This window comes from Maniola hyperantus, chromosome Z, assembly GCF_902806685.2.
Source record: "Maniola hyperantus chromosome Z, iAphHyp1.2, whole genome shotgun sequence".
Taxonomy (NCBI): domain Eukaryota; kingdom Metazoa; phylum Arthropoda; class Insecta; order Lepidoptera; family Nymphalidae; genus Maniola; species Maniola hyperantus.
In genome coordinates this window covers 6,274,552-6,289,990 of record NC_048564.1, presented here as the reverse complement: position 1 = coordinate 6,289,990, position 15,439 = coordinate 6,274,552, and the positions used below count along the sequence as shown (strand labels likewise).

The 15,439-nt window shown below is 37.3% G+C and overlaps 1 protein-coding gene across 3 annotated transcripts in view; it reads right to left on the bottom strand.

The window, feature by feature from the left end:
• Positions 1-15,439, bottom strand: part of LOC117995698 (uncharacterized) — an 85,391-nt gene that overhangs the window by 12,835 nt on the left and 57,117 nt on the right. Inside the window, exons 5-12 of one of the 3 annotated variants that reach the window (XM_034983688.2) lie at positions 15,062-15,249; positions 11,748-11,876; positions 10,736-10,856; positions 8,101-8,385; positions 5,266-5,458; positions 4,191-4,319; positions 2,308-2,545; positions 676-834 (exon numbers count right to left, since the gene is read on the bottom strand). In XM_034983688.2, coding sequence (XP_034839579.2) covers positions 676-834; positions 2,308-2,545; positions 4,191-4,319; positions 5,266-5,458; positions 8,101-8,385; positions 10,736-10,856; positions 11,748-11,876; positions 15,062-15,249 — 1,442 coding nt within the window. The remainder of the gene's footprint in view (positions 1-675; positions 835-2,307; positions 2,546-4,190; positions 4,320-5,265; positions 5,459-8,100; positions 8,386-10,735; positions 10,857-11,747; positions 11,877-15,061; positions 15,250-15,439) is intronic. The other 2 variants (XM_069509044.1, XM_069509045.1) reach the window with 2 other exon arrangements.

The following is a 15,439-nucleotide window of genomic DNA, read 5'->3' as shown; positions in this document are numbered from 1 at the left end:
TAGAGGTATGGGTCTCCTCTCGGAATTAGGAGACCATAGTTCATAGACCATAGATTGGCAAACTTCACGCACCTTTAAGAACATTATGAAGACCTCTCAGGCATGCAGGTTTACTCATAGTTATGACCCTTTGTCGAAAGCTAGTTTTCTCGTAATTGATCGTTACTTTACCGCCGATGCTTACGATAATGTTCGCGTTAATATACGTTTAAAAAATACGCCGACAAATTATGTGTAAAAGGTATGGGGGATAGATGCCCCTAGCGGGCGTCAGGGCATCCATCCCTCGCAAAATCGAGGCGTCTGTTCTTTTTGATAGGGATAGATGCCCTTTCATTTTAACTAAATTAAATACAAAACAGAGATTAACACCTAAGTGTGTAGGTATTTTACAAATCAATGTATTGCCATAAAAATAAAAGCAAAGGAATTTGTCGCGTTCGTTGTGGAGATCACACGCATAAGCCATGCGCATCTGTTCTGCAAGACGACCTGCTGGGATTTGGTGAGCGGTGCCTAAGCTACTTATTTAAACTACTTATTAATTCTTTGTTGCGATTTTGGGAAGTTAGGTTTTTTGAAAGCGTGGCGTCTATCCCACTGTGGCATCTATCCATACTTTACCCTACATAAATATACTATTTATATTTTATAATATCAGTATTGAAAACTTACCCAACGTTAGCGTAGAGAGAGCAGTTTCGGTACATATTATTGTCCTGCTGGCGCTGGTAATGGTACGTGGCCAAGGACTGCGCGTGAGCGTAGCATGCGTCGCTGTGCTGAGAGACTGGCGTGCTGCTGCTTTGCCGTGAAACATAATCCGATTTAGACCTACCCACGAAAAACCCAGAACGTCAGTTCACGTCCGATTTTCTAGATCAAAATAGTACAGCTACGTTCTGATGGCAATATTTTTCAAGTAGACCGTACACGATATATTATAATCCTATTCCTAATAATATTATAAATGATGCCCACAGCTTCGTCTGTGTGGATTTAGGTTTTTTGAAATAACGTGGGAACTCTTCGATTTTCCGGGATAAAAAGTGGCCTATGTCAATTTCCGGGACCCAAGCTATCTTTGCACCAAAATTCATATAATTCGGTTAAACGGGTGGGCCTTGATGAATCCCGTGGCAACTCTTTGATTTTCGGGATAAAAATAGCCTAAACTTCCCCGGGGTGTAAGCTAACTTTGTGTCAAATTTTATCAAAATCGGTTAAACTGCTGTGCCGTGAAAAGTTAGCAGACAGACAGACAGACACACTTTCGCATCTATAATACTATCGAATAGAACAGTGACAGCAGAAAATTAAGTTTTTTCACGGGTTTTATGCGGTAAAATCCCGTGGTCGAGAATATTTTTTCCCGTATACCGTCCGAAGTTATCACCAAGAAAGTACAAGTACATCTCCAAAAGATTTTATCGAATAAGTACTACGACACGCAGTGGCAACGTGCTTGTGTTTATCTTGTATCGTTCAGACGAACAAACTTGTTCACGTGGATCCGCCATGGTGTGCACTAAACTACTTGCTGGTTTTTACCGTACGTTAAGGATGGAATAGATGTGTTGATCGTGTGAATGCTACATCTTATGTACAGTAGAGCCGTAAACGTGAAAAATTCAAATCGAATAGCCGCCACGTGAACGTAGTCTTCAGTCCAAGAAAATCTAAATAAGTCACTTTTCAAGGGCGGAAACCTTTTAAAATGGACGGAAAAAATAAAGTTCTTAACTGCAACCCTACATCTCCTCCTGTTGCTGAAATATAATACAATAAACTTGTTTTTCTGCCGCTTGGTACTTACTTATATTTTTATACTGTACAATATTTGTACAATTTATAAACTCAGAATTTTCTCCTCTTACATTTTGATATCCCACTGTACTCGGTAGCAAAAAAATCTTCAAAGATTCCCATTTGTGATTTCCAGACCTCACGCTATATAATATCTATGGAACAAGAGCTACTAAGTAACGTACTTTCATTGATTTTATTCGTATAAAGTGTAGTCATCCAGACCATAATATCGAGTGACACCTTATTCATCAAAATCCGATGAGTAGGTAGTTAGAGTTATGGTGAAACATGCGTAAATACAAACACACATAGACTGCTTAAATACCCCCTTCTTTTTAGTTTGGCCATAGACAGATTAAACTGATGAAAAACACTGATAGAAATCTCATACATCTTTCAAGTAGCACATACTATCTAGATCGAATATCTAGAAGATATTGAATTCATTGTCATTCTTTTGCAAAAAATTAATAACATTTATAGAGAAAAAACACTTACCATTTAGAAACGCCACTGTTCCTACTCTGTGGCCTTGAATTGAGGTTAGCTTCAGAGTAGTACGGCCAGGAATAGTTGGAGTTGTTGGTGCGTTGACAAGCATGGACTGGCACTTGGGAAGTTGTACTGGGTGTGGTGGTCGGCTGCAATTCATTTTGCATCTGCTGAAGAATGTCGTCCGATGCCCCGAGCTGTTGTTTTACCGCTATTCCTCTGACAGCGGGCCGGCGATGGAAACCTGGACAGTAGAATTTTCGTATACCTCTTTATTTCAATTAAATTGGAATTGAAAGAAAGTGGTGGAATTGTACCAAGAATACTGGCTGCATTTCCGCGCTAGACTGCTGATCCGTTGCGCTAAAAATGAGCCAGCCCTTCTGTCACCAGATGAGGCTATTAATCGCGATAAAATGTCTGACGTGTGTGACTCCATGACGCGAGGGTCTCCACGGTAAACGGATCAAAAATGTAACTCTCGATAAGAGAGGCATCAGCTGTTTGTGCTGCGGCTCCCGGTCTTAATGCTGTCTCCCTGATATGACACGGGGCCAATGTGTCAACGCAAGTTGCGCGCCACATTAGCGCCCGTCCCCGTTCCCAGGGAACCAGAGTAAATCCATCAATCTCTTGCCATCATCCCGACTAATCCCTGACAGCTGTTTTACAAATAAAAACTACCTACTTACCTACTAGTTGTTTTACCTTTGTTGTACCTTTTATAATAAAATCCCGCAAACATTTTGGAACAACAACAACAACAACAACACCTTTGCACAAGTTTAAAAAATCTATTAAAAATATGCTCCTGAAAAAAGCATATTACACAATTGAAGATTATCTAAATGATAAAAGAGCGTGGATTTGACCTGCAGCTCGTTCCAGCAACGCACAAGACTGCAAATACTATTTTATACATGGCATAATCTTGTACCTATATCAAATATTTGAAAAGAGCAACCGCCGAGTTTCTTGCTGGTTCTTCTCGGTAGGAAAGGCATTCCGAACCAGTGGTAGATGCATCCGACTATTCGTAATTACTTGTAAAAGTTTATTCGAATAAAAAAGATTTTTATTTTATTTATTTATTTATTTATTTACAAAATAGCTCCGTTTAACGACGTTCAGTAATTTTACATAATTTAACTTTAACACGTAGAATTGTATAAACTTTTTTATGTTATTCACTGCAGCAGGTCCATTTTCAGCGGTTTTATAAAACTGCGTAAAATAAAAGCGTTGCATTGTAAATTTTAGTCTCAATTTTGCCGCTCGTGGCTCTGCATGGACTAACAACAACAAATGCCTGAATCATAAATTCCACAACAACTCAAAATAGTTTTGCGAGCACTACGAATCAAAATTCAAACTATTTATGATATTATAATATTAGTTAGCAGGTTTAGGGAACTTTTTGCATAAATACTTGTCACAAACGTGTAAATAAAGCTAAAATATGGTTGAAACTCTGTATAGAGTACTTATTACAGTTTAGTTGCTCAGGTCCCAGCTTACAAGTTAAAATGCATTAGTTTCAATATACTTAGTTCGAGCTTAGCGTTCATAACGGTAAATGTGTCCGTTACCATACCAGTGCAACTCAACTTAGTTATAATGTACTTAAGTAATAATTTTATGTAAGGATAACAGATCCTCATTCACTCTCCTTGCAGCAGTACAAAAAATGCATTATAAGCTCGTATGCTTCTTCGTAATTTTTCTTATTTTTCTTGTTTTATAATATAATATTTAGTATTTAATATTTAGTATTATTGTAAATTACAGTGGTTTTTTCTTCATATTTATATATTTCATAACGCTCGTAATATCTGCCCTCAAAGACGTAGCTTCGCGAAGATGAAGAATATTAAAGTAGGTAATGTTACCGTAATCATCATGTTCGTCGTCACTGCTAACTGGTTGGGAGTCCTGGCCGTACCGTTGTCGCAGCCTTTCCGTTCGTGGAGCGGAAGCGCGCGCAAATGCCGCCAGACTATCGTCACTATCAGCCGCGCCTGTGAGATTTGAAGTCACGTCAAAATTATAGAATAGAAGGGTTTATTAAAATGTAACCAAGGAAGGAATGATTTATGCTGGACCGTACCGGGTCTGGACCGCGCCACGTCTGAGGCACGTCCGACGTGCGGACGATTCACGGATCACTCACCAATCTGGTGCCTCAGACGCGGGACGGCCCGCGCCCGCCACATGTTAGCATAAATCATCCTTAATTCAAAAAGTTAAAAAAAATACTCTGACTGACTCTGAAAGCTTGCACTGCATCTTTTTCAGCCCGCACATTAGCGCATAAATTTCGCCATATTGAACTTTATGTACCCAGTGACACTCGCGCCATCAAGGCAAATCTAATAGCGTACCTATCATATTTTATCAAAATAGTTGACTAGTTACGATACGATATAGGAACGAACAAACACATATACCGGCAGGTCAAACACTTAACCCTTCTTTTGAGCTTCGCCGCAGTCGAGCGATAGTGGGTACATACCACGATTAATATGATGATTTGGAATAATTATTGGTTAAATATTGATATTTCGACGTCACGATGGGACTGTTTACATATTCCGGTCCGGGCTAGTTATAAACCAATGATTTTAGGTTTATTTTGACGTGGTTTAACGACGTAATATTATGTAAATAACTGGGTCGAAATATTGATAATTTAAAATTATCGTATTAATCACGGTACATGCCCGTTATTTACATTATAAACTACGAAATGAACAAACTCAAATAGGCAGATAGACAGTCAGACAAAAATTTTAAAAACGTGTGATTCACTTATAGTACCGTTTAAATAACCACATGAGCTTTATATGAGGTAGTTATTTCGAAATTACAAACAGACACTTCATTTTTATTTATTAGTTAGTATAGATTAGTATAGATATAGATTGTAGTATCCTATCTCGTGTCTCAAAGTCTTAATAATCATACCGGGTGTTCCCGCAACGACGTCGGGTGCTGGTGCTTCGGTGTGCTCTTGGAAGTCGATGTTAGTAGCTGATGATGCAGAGGTCCGGTCACCAGGCGCTACGTAGTAGAAGCCTTCGTAATGAGCGGCGTTGCCCACACACGCTGTTAAAGGTGCCAGGGTAGACAGGAACTGTCGTCGAGGCTCAGGCCTTACCTGTTCAAAACAAATTGTGACACGATTTTAAAACAACCCCAATGTGTTAGATAGCTAGTATAAATTTTTAGGGTTCAGTACCTCAAAAGAAAAAAGGAACCTTGATAGAATGACTTCGTTGTAGTGTCTGTCTGTCCGTCTGTCGTGTCTGTCAAGAAAACCTATAGGGTACTTTCCGTTGATCTAGAATCATGAAATGTGGCAGGTAGGCAGGTCTTATAGCACAAGTAGAGGAATAAACTCAAAAACCGTGAATTTGTAGTTACATCACAAAAAAAAATGTGGGCATGAACAAATAATTAGTATTTTCAATTTTCAAAGTAAGATAACTATACCTAAGTGGTATACTATACTATAAATTAAATAAATAAAATAAAATGTTTTTAATTCGACCATCGAGGATCATATTGGTGTTAGTAATTAAGTATATAAGTGGGAAATCATACAAAAAGGCTTTACCTGTATATTCTAAAGCAGATTTTAATTTATTTTTATGCATAATAGTTTTTGTTTTATCGTGCAAAATACCCGTTGAAAAAAATACCCGAGTACGGAACCCTCGGTGCGCGAGTCTGACAAGGGGCTGGTTGCCCCTTTTTTCCACGCTACGCCGCTTTTTGCTAAAGTTATTATATTAATCACTATACTAATCACTGAAGTTTATGACTTAGGATACCTACTTTTTTTTATTCATTTTAGACGCACGCTTGACCATGATCACACCTGATGGGAAGTGATGATGTGGCCTAAGATGGGACCCGTTCACCTAGAAGGTGCCTATTCAATCTTGTTTAAAAGATACCCGGATTATAATTGGCAGGAAACACTGATCTCGGAAGAGTATTCCAGACCCTAGCCATGCGTATAAGGAATGATGACGCAAAGCGTTTAGTACTTGACTTTTATATTTTTATATTATTATATTATTGTAAAGCTTGTTTAAATTATCAAACGTACCTACTGTTATAAATTTAAAATTAATATCTATTTAAGTAATCTGTTAAAAAATTAATCCTATTTGGCCTTATTTTCAGTCTGTTATTATGTAAAATTATATTGTATATATCGCTTTTGATTGCAAAAAACGAATAAAATAAAATAAAATAAAAAGTACGCGGAAAAGAATGTTGACGGCATAGGAGTGGAAACTTGCCCGGCGTCTTGCGGTACGGTGGTAGAAAGGTGAGAGGGGACAAGATCAAGCAGCTCCTTAGCAGCATAGAACTTATGGCTAAAAAGAAAGTATTTTCTCAAGATTACGAGTGATTAGCTTCTTCGTTCTTGACCTTCCACCGCCATTATTATGAGACCAGCTTGAAGATAAACTTAAAATAACATATAAACACACTTTCATATCCATACAATGCTTAAACTAATGTTCACAAAAACCAGACGAAAACCTATAAAAAGCTTGTTGAATAAAATCAACTTTAAAATATGTTTTAAAACGTTCTGAGCTGTCCTTTTAATTAACCAGAGAGTTTTCGGAAAATCCCGCTGAAGCTACGAGATAAAATTAATTCAAAGCTTTAAACACTTTACCTCTGTAACAAAAGGGATGAACTATGTGTTTAATATAGACTTATATACTTATTACTTCGTAAGGCCATTGAACAAGCAAAATGGCACCGACTCACTGGTCATTTAGCACCAATGCAACCTCAGTGAGGTCTGGATTTCAAACGGGTCGTTAATTAGTATCTAAGAGGTGGCGCTGATTTATTTGGTTCCAAAACCGTGAAATATTTTGTTCGCTTGGGCATATCTCGTCATTTATATCGATGGTGAATTTTTAGTGACGAAATTGTTCAGGTTCCATTGTAAATTAAGCCACCCTTCTTATCTAGCCAGCTCTTCCAGTTGGTCTAGCTATCGGACCGTCCGTCTGTATGTCATGACTAATGAGTGTGATATTAGCAAATTACTGTCCAGCCTGCCTGAAATAAATCAATTTACGGCCGAGTAATATTGGAAGTACGAGCCGAAGCCAAATACAGCCGACATAATTTTAAATCACTGAGTAGTTTTAAATAGTTTGGCCGAGATATTTATACTGGGTACTTTTTTATCATTTATGAAGAAATATTAAATATGTAATAAAGTTTTTATATTAATTAGACAATGACAATAATATAATTGAACACTTTTGTTAAGTAAAATGTAAGTAGGTACCTAATAATTATTCTTCTTTCTATCAACCTACTCATTTTTATTAGTTGTAAAACGTAAGACGTTCCTGTGATCGATGGTTCATATTAAATTTTGATATGCACTAATTTGCCTGCGAGCAGTCTCGTTCTATTTTTAAACTTTTGAAAATAAATGCGCATTCAGCCTTATAATAAATACCATGTGTAACAATCACATAATGTATGCAACCTCATTAGCAGTATGAAACTTTCCAGCTATTTCTATTATTTTTGCAAATAAAGATTATTTATTTATGTATTCGAAATTATTGCCTACGGAAAAGAGCCGAATGACGTTATATACGTACAAAATGATAACTCACTCTCCAGTCTCCACTCCATTCATGTCAACAGTCATGTCAAAAGTACGACTTTATTCCTTATTCTAATGATAACGCGTATTTACGACATGACAAAAATGGCGAGTGAGAACTTAAAATTTATGCACTATACCTTTTGTGGTTCTTGATGGACATCTCCTAAGTCCGGAGGTTGCTGGCGCGTTAGCACGGGCGCCGACAAGGTGGACGACGACGAACTTGAAGAGGCACTTCCAAAGGCTTTTTCATTGTTTTTGTCGATACTGTTGTAAGATTTGTCGCTAGCTTTGTCACTGCCGCTTAAAAACTTGTCGATACTTGCACCCGAAGGTGTTGATCGTTGGTCCTCTTGCTGCTCCTCATCTTCTACATCGCAAGTTAGGAGTCTTATCCGTTCAGATAGAGACGTCGTCTCTTGCTGCAACAAGATCATTTCACTATCGAGTAACACGTATTTTGTTATGAAAGCCCTCATTTTGAAGAAACTATTTATAGGTACCCTGTGATATAAAGTTGTGATAGCCTAACAGTGGGGCCGATTCGCTTTCACACAATCTCTAAACCTAAACTAAATTAACAGGTCTACATCTAGTGCTATCCTTTTCTGCAAGCAACGTTATGAAAGGGATAGCAATAGATTTAGACGTATCATTTTAGTTTAGTTTAGAGATTGTGTACAACGGAATTAGCCACAGTATGCGTTTATTTCATTTTTTATCAAAACAGACATTATTATAAATGCGAAAGTGTGTTTGATTGTTGGTTTGTTGGTAGGTTTGTTGGTTTGTCCTTCAATCACGTCACAATGGAGCAACAGATTGAGGCAATTTTTTGCATGAGTATAGTTAAAGAGTCCACTGTAGCTTATAATACAGGGCAAGATAAAAGGCAGACGTAGACCTGGCCGTAGACGAATATCCTGGCTCAAGAACCTTCGCCAGTGATTTAACATGAGTACAAGGTCACTGTTTAGATCCAGTCAGCCTTAATGATTGCCAACCTCCGGTAGGAGAGGCACTTGAAGAAGAAGATAGTTAAAGACCTGGAGAGTGACATCACGGAAAATCAAAGATTTCCCACGGGATTTTAAAAACTTAAATTCACGCAAAGTCGCGGGCCTCAGCTAGTTTTATATAAAAGATGATAAATGACAAACATAGAAACTTTGCAATGTAATGACAGACCCTCATCAGCTTTGCTCGAGTGGAATATTTGTATAGCCTTTCTTAGTCGGCGTCGTCCTTATAGAGAAAAACCTATATTAGGTCAAGATTCTAAACTCAATTTACGAGAAGGTATCGTTCATAATATTATGTCCGTCAGTTTCTTTTATAATAAAACTTTTGAACGGGGTTTCTATGGAAGTTTAATCTTAAGTTAAGCCGCTTAACTGCATACATTAATCGCTCAAATGATAGAGTAGCCAGTGAGCTGGTTGTAATAAATCATCATCATCATCAGATCAACCCGGCTCACTACAGAGCACGGGTCTCCTCTCAGAGAGCAGGGTTTTGGGCATAGTCTATCTCACTGACAATGTGCGGACTGGACTTCACACACCTTTGAGAACATTATGGAGAACTCTTAGGCATGCAGGTTTCCTCACGATGTTTTCCTTCACCGTCGAAGCAAGTGACATTTAATTATTTAAAAAAAATCTTGCATTAGTTATATCAAATACATTAACCTCCTTCTGGTGCAGTCATTTTAAAAGCCGCGAAAAAACTATACCTACATCTACAAAAAAAAAGGAAAATTGTAGACTAAAAATTTATCTAGCTTCGTTATTAAATCAACGCATTTAATTTAAGTACCTACCAATGCTTATTTTTAATGAACTTTAAATTAAATATTCGTACCGATGCTATTTATCAAACAGCATTGAATAAATTTTTATTTAAATTAAATACACGAGCTTATAATTTTCACATCTTTATGAAGCAAAACTAAAAGGAAGGTTATATTATAGGCTGCAATAGGCATACCATTAAACCCATTAAACCGCACATAAGTAATTTGGTAGACCTCACTTAGTTCCTTCTTAGTTCTTAGACGGCTGCCCAGAAAAAGAGCACCTAACTTTTTTATAGTTCAAATAAAGATGTACGTAAGTGTTGTAGGCGTAAGTGTTGTAAGCAGGCGTTATTTTGCAGAAGTCCATGATATACAATCCGGAGCATACTCTGTCCCGGCGACCGGTGTCGGTGCGAAACGTGCGTCGAGTGTGTTTTGGGATTTGTGTGGTGCTGCGTGGTGGTGGTGCGGGTGCGTATTGCTTGCCTGGTGGCTGCTTTTTCCTGCATGGTTAGCAGTGGGAGGGCGGGCGGTGCATTTCGCATGCTGCATGTCGCATCATACAGATTCGACCTGTTTCAGGTTATTATAGCAAAATTAAGCTTTTGGTTCATTGTATGTACGTGAGTTTCTTCTTCCCTCCATAACTTCTAAACGCCCGAACAGATTTGGATTTTGGACTTTTAAATTTAAGTTATGTATTTTTTCAAAAAAATCAGTGACAGCTGACCTTGCCACCTTTTCAAGCTACTCTATAATCTATCAATTTCAACAATGAGATGCACTAATACCCTGTTTAGACGATTCACTATTTTGATGAGGCGGGGGTGGATTAGGTCTTTGATGGCCACATTTCCGCAACGGCATTATGCGTGCGACAAGGTTAATAGAAAATCGACCTATGCAAACATTCCCGGCCCGCCAACGCTCGGGTCACCCCCATCTGCCTTGATTTGAACCTTAGTATCACTTACCTTAGGCTGCTGCTTTTTTCGGGCTTCGCTTCTAAGGAGTGAACACCTTAACGCATTTCTTTCAGCTACCCGTCTTACAGCCGCTTCTTCTGTTTTCGGTCGGACTCCAGCATCCCAAGCCCTAGAGCAAATAATAAATCGTATATCGTATTACCGTCCTAGGCTTACAGTGCATACGCCTATAGAGCTGTAGCGTCTTCTACTTTATTAATTTAAAAATCCTAATGTTTTCTTAGTCATAAAGTGTGGTGACCGCGTGGCACTTCCTTCGGTTCTCCTCCGTATTTCGCTTTCTTTATACATAAGGAAAAGTAGGTAAGTAAATAAAGTTCTAGTTTTTTTAAAGTGGCTCGACTGCTCTACTCTGTGAAAGTATACAGCTGAGATGTTTATGTCCCGCAAATTGCTATTGTGCTGAAACCCTGTATCATTTCATTAACATCGAAATGACGTCATTTTAAAGTCATTTGACGTATATTTAAGTAAAAATATACTATCAGCTCGAAACTTCAGTCTAGTGCTGACGTCACTAAAATGGCGGCCACGCGCATTAGCAATTTGCGGGAGAAATGCCTACTATAGAGAATCAATTTACTTCTCTCAGACTTTATTTTTAAGTTGAAGTAATACAGATAATACAGATGAGACCGACATAAATTTGTCGTTTTGTGTTGTTGAGTCTGTTAGCAACGCTCTCAAGCGCAGATTAAACAGTCATGTGGCCGAATATGGTCAGGATTGCTTTTTAAAAAAAAAGAATATTAGCCATATTAAATGACTAATATTCCCCTTTCCTCTCCAACTAAGCATCAAGCTTGTGCTAGGAGTAGGTACGACAATAGTGCAACGGGCGGGGTTTGAACCGGCGACCTTTCGGTTTTCAGTCCACTCCTTTACCGATTGAGCTATTGAGGCTCTAATTATTATGTGTACACAATCAATTGATTAGCAGATCAATTGATTGTGTGCACGGGGTATGCAGTGTTTTATTGAATTATGGATAGCGACTAACCTGAGAGTCTCTGAAGTGACTAATTGTGGTTCAATTGCAGGAGGTGGTGGTCTGCCACTGTTGAATAATTGTTGAACTGCCGAACTCGCTTTAGGAGTACTTATTGTTAGAATAAGAGGCGTTTCTAACCTGTTTAATAAGCAGAATAATCACTCTTCTGGGGCCGATTCTCTTGTACATAATCTCTAAACTAAACTAAATTAAAAGGTCTAAATCTAGTGCTATTCTTTTCCGCAAGTAACATTATGAAAAGGATAGCAATAGATTTAGCCGTGCCATTTTAGTTTAGTTTAGAGATTGTGTACAACGGAATTAGCCACTCTGTATAAGTTTATAACTATATTTACTTATTAAATTATATGAAATATTATCACAGCTACTATATTATTATGTACGTAGGAATGTGTTGGCGAGGTACATACTTCTACTATTTAGGATTCCAAATTCAAATGGCTGAACGATTAACACTATCTGGAAAAGGAACATAGGATACCATTTATCACGGGAAAACAAAGCGAGAATGTAAAAACCTAAGTCTACGCCGACAAAGTCGCAAGCAGAAGCTAGTTCTGCTATGTTTTTGATACTTGTACGTATTGATTGATATTGATACTTGATTATAATAATTGTAAACAGTCCTATAATCCCAAAAGTATGGTGGTGACAATAAACAAATTTTCCTTTAGAGAATAATATATCGGCATTAAATGAAAATGTTTATTAATAAAATTGATGTTATTGATATTGATACTTGATTATAATAATTTAAAACAGTCCTATAATGCCGCTAGTATGGTGGTGACAATATACAAATTATCTTTCAGACAATATTAATAATTTATTCGGCTTTAATGAAAACGTTTATTAATAAAATTGTTTTTATTCTAAGTGGGTTTACTCCATGAGTTTTTACGGCGGTCTCTCCATCACTCTGACTATACAAACGTGGTTTGGTTCTCAATTGAGTAGTAAACAAATAAACACAATGTAATTTTGTAGACATGTTCGATAAACTAATTTCTATGTCTACGGTTTGCAAGATTTCCGTAAAAATAACTACTTAGTTGAAATTTACATAGATTCAAAGAATTGTTTGTAATTTTTTGAGACTGTGTAACTTGGAAACTGAATATACCATAGCACATATTAGTTCTTACGATGAATCTACGAAATTATCGATCTAGCGATGTCGTGTAGAAACCAAAACATGTGTTTAATAAAAACCGGCCAAGAGCGCGTCGGTGCTCGCTCTTTTAGGGTTCCGTAGTTCGTTATGAACATGATAATTATTTTGGGTGTATGAAATATTTCATTTCCGAGCAACAAACCGTCAAAGAAAACCCTAAAAAAGCATAAACCTATAAATTTAATACTCTAAAAAAGTTAGTTTTGTTTTGGTCACAGCTAACAAATTACTTTATGAATTGATGTTTTCAGTATGTGTTGTTTAAAATCAGGATAATGTGGTAGTTGGTACGTAATATACCAAAGTTTCATATTCCTAACAAATTTCTAACTAGTTTAGTTTTTGAGATTTGAGAAAGTGTCTAAAACTGAAAACTTTGAGGGCCCCCCATTTCTATATTTCTCAAGAAAACCAGAAAAAAATATGTACTGTACCCAATGAGCTCTAAACAGTGATATCTCTCATGCTAGGGTAAGAAAAAAAAATTATGGGAGCCTCTGAAAAATAATTTCTATTTCAATATTCAGTTTTGGGTCATCGTTCTACACCAAATACCATAATTTCTGGTTTTTAAATCATTTTGTCTATGAGCTAGAGACCTATGACACGCGGACAGACAGACAGACAGCAAAGTGACATTAACAGGGCTCCGTTTTTACCCTTTGGGTACGGAACCCTAAAACTGCCGTACCACTTCCCGGTTTGCCCGCTTCTATCTTAGACTGCATCATCACTTACCACCAAGTGGTATTGCAGCATTTATCGGGAAAAAAAATTAAAAAATTCATTGTGTTTGATTGGTTAGTATTCAAACGAGAGTAAAACTGTAGGTACATTAATTGTTTGGAGTGCACTACGGATAAATTCCTCTCAAGTATAATAAAGAGTGGTAACATGTAAAATAAAACACCAATTTACGCTTCGTTGTTTTTCACATCTGCGTTCATAAATGTTCATTTTATGTAAAAGGATGAAGATATTAAAATACTACGTGAATATAGCGGTATTTGTGAATTTCATGCATTTTATACTCGTACATTTACATGGAAAGACAATGATATTCATGGACGTAAAAATTATGTAGACAACTCTTGTATTATGTTACTACCTACAAATCTTGTTTTATAACAGATTTTTTTACATTCATTTACTTATGTAAATTACTAAGGGTAGACCAGAATGTCATGAAAAATACGGAGATGAAATCCCAAAGTTAGCAACACTGTACTCTGTGAATATCCTAGTACGCGGCAGTAGTAATGTACATCGACATTTAGAAGGAGATAGCCGATTTATAGAGCGTCCCTGTCATTGAGACCGACAAAACGTCATATAGGTATAAGTGACAGAGACAAGCTCTACAAAGCCAAAATGTCATTCTAAAGGCCGATGTATATTACTTTCTGCCGCGTAAATAATATAGTACCTACTCTGTGGTGAATATTGTTGTTCAGTGTCATCGTGTTTTTTTTCATACATTTTCGTGACTATGCCGAAAATTTGCCTATGCCATTAGATTCTAGTCTTACTATTGCTGATAACTGACAAGATGACTAGATCTCGTTTTTTAAGCATCCCGTGGCAATAAAAAGTAACCTATGTCACTCTCCAGGTCTTTAACAATAACCTTGCAAAAAATCACGCCGAACCGTTGCTCCGTTTAGGCGTGGTTGAAGGACAAACCAACAGACAAACATACTTTCGCATTTACGTCGCTCGCTTCGCGCTCGTCGAGACTTCCAAAAATTTCACATCTCAGTGGCAAGAAACATGTTCTATCTGCGCCTTGTATTATATTATAATAATATTAGTATGGGTAGTGATGCTATTTGTGAGCATTTAAATGTGAATTTATAAAAAATATTTTTGGCCCCCTGAATACAAATCTGAATTCAGTTCCAAGCAAAACGGTCTAAGACTTTAGGTACTGAAATTGAGTTCAACGTGTTCATCAAACAAAATGGCTCAAAAGTGGGCAGAAATCGAGTTCATATTTCGTGATTTCGATCAAAGTGATATTATAATAATTACATACCTACTTTATTTATTAAATACAGTTTTTAAATTCTCCAGTAAATTTATATTTATTTACACCGTTTTATTTAATGTGATAAAAATACCTACTCACCTATGACCCGAATTCATGCCGTAATCTCTTTGATAACTTTGTTCTGAATCAGATAACGGCGGTGGCTCTATTTCCTTTTCTATGGATTCGTCGTCACATTCTTTGGGTTTTTCAACGAATCGCACCGATCTTGGCGTAACCGAACCGTCTTCGTCGCTGGCCGCTGTCATGGAATGCTGGTCGTCGTTCTAATGAAATAATAAAATAAGGCATGACCACAATGTCTGGGCCCAGATGGGCACGGTAAAAATAATTTTATTTGTAGTAAGATATTGTAGGTATAATGTAATTCGTGCTTAAAGCTGGCGCACCAAATAGCCCTTTCTATCTAGGTGTTAATCTAATTGACACTCCAGGGGCAGAAAGGCACGTTCACTA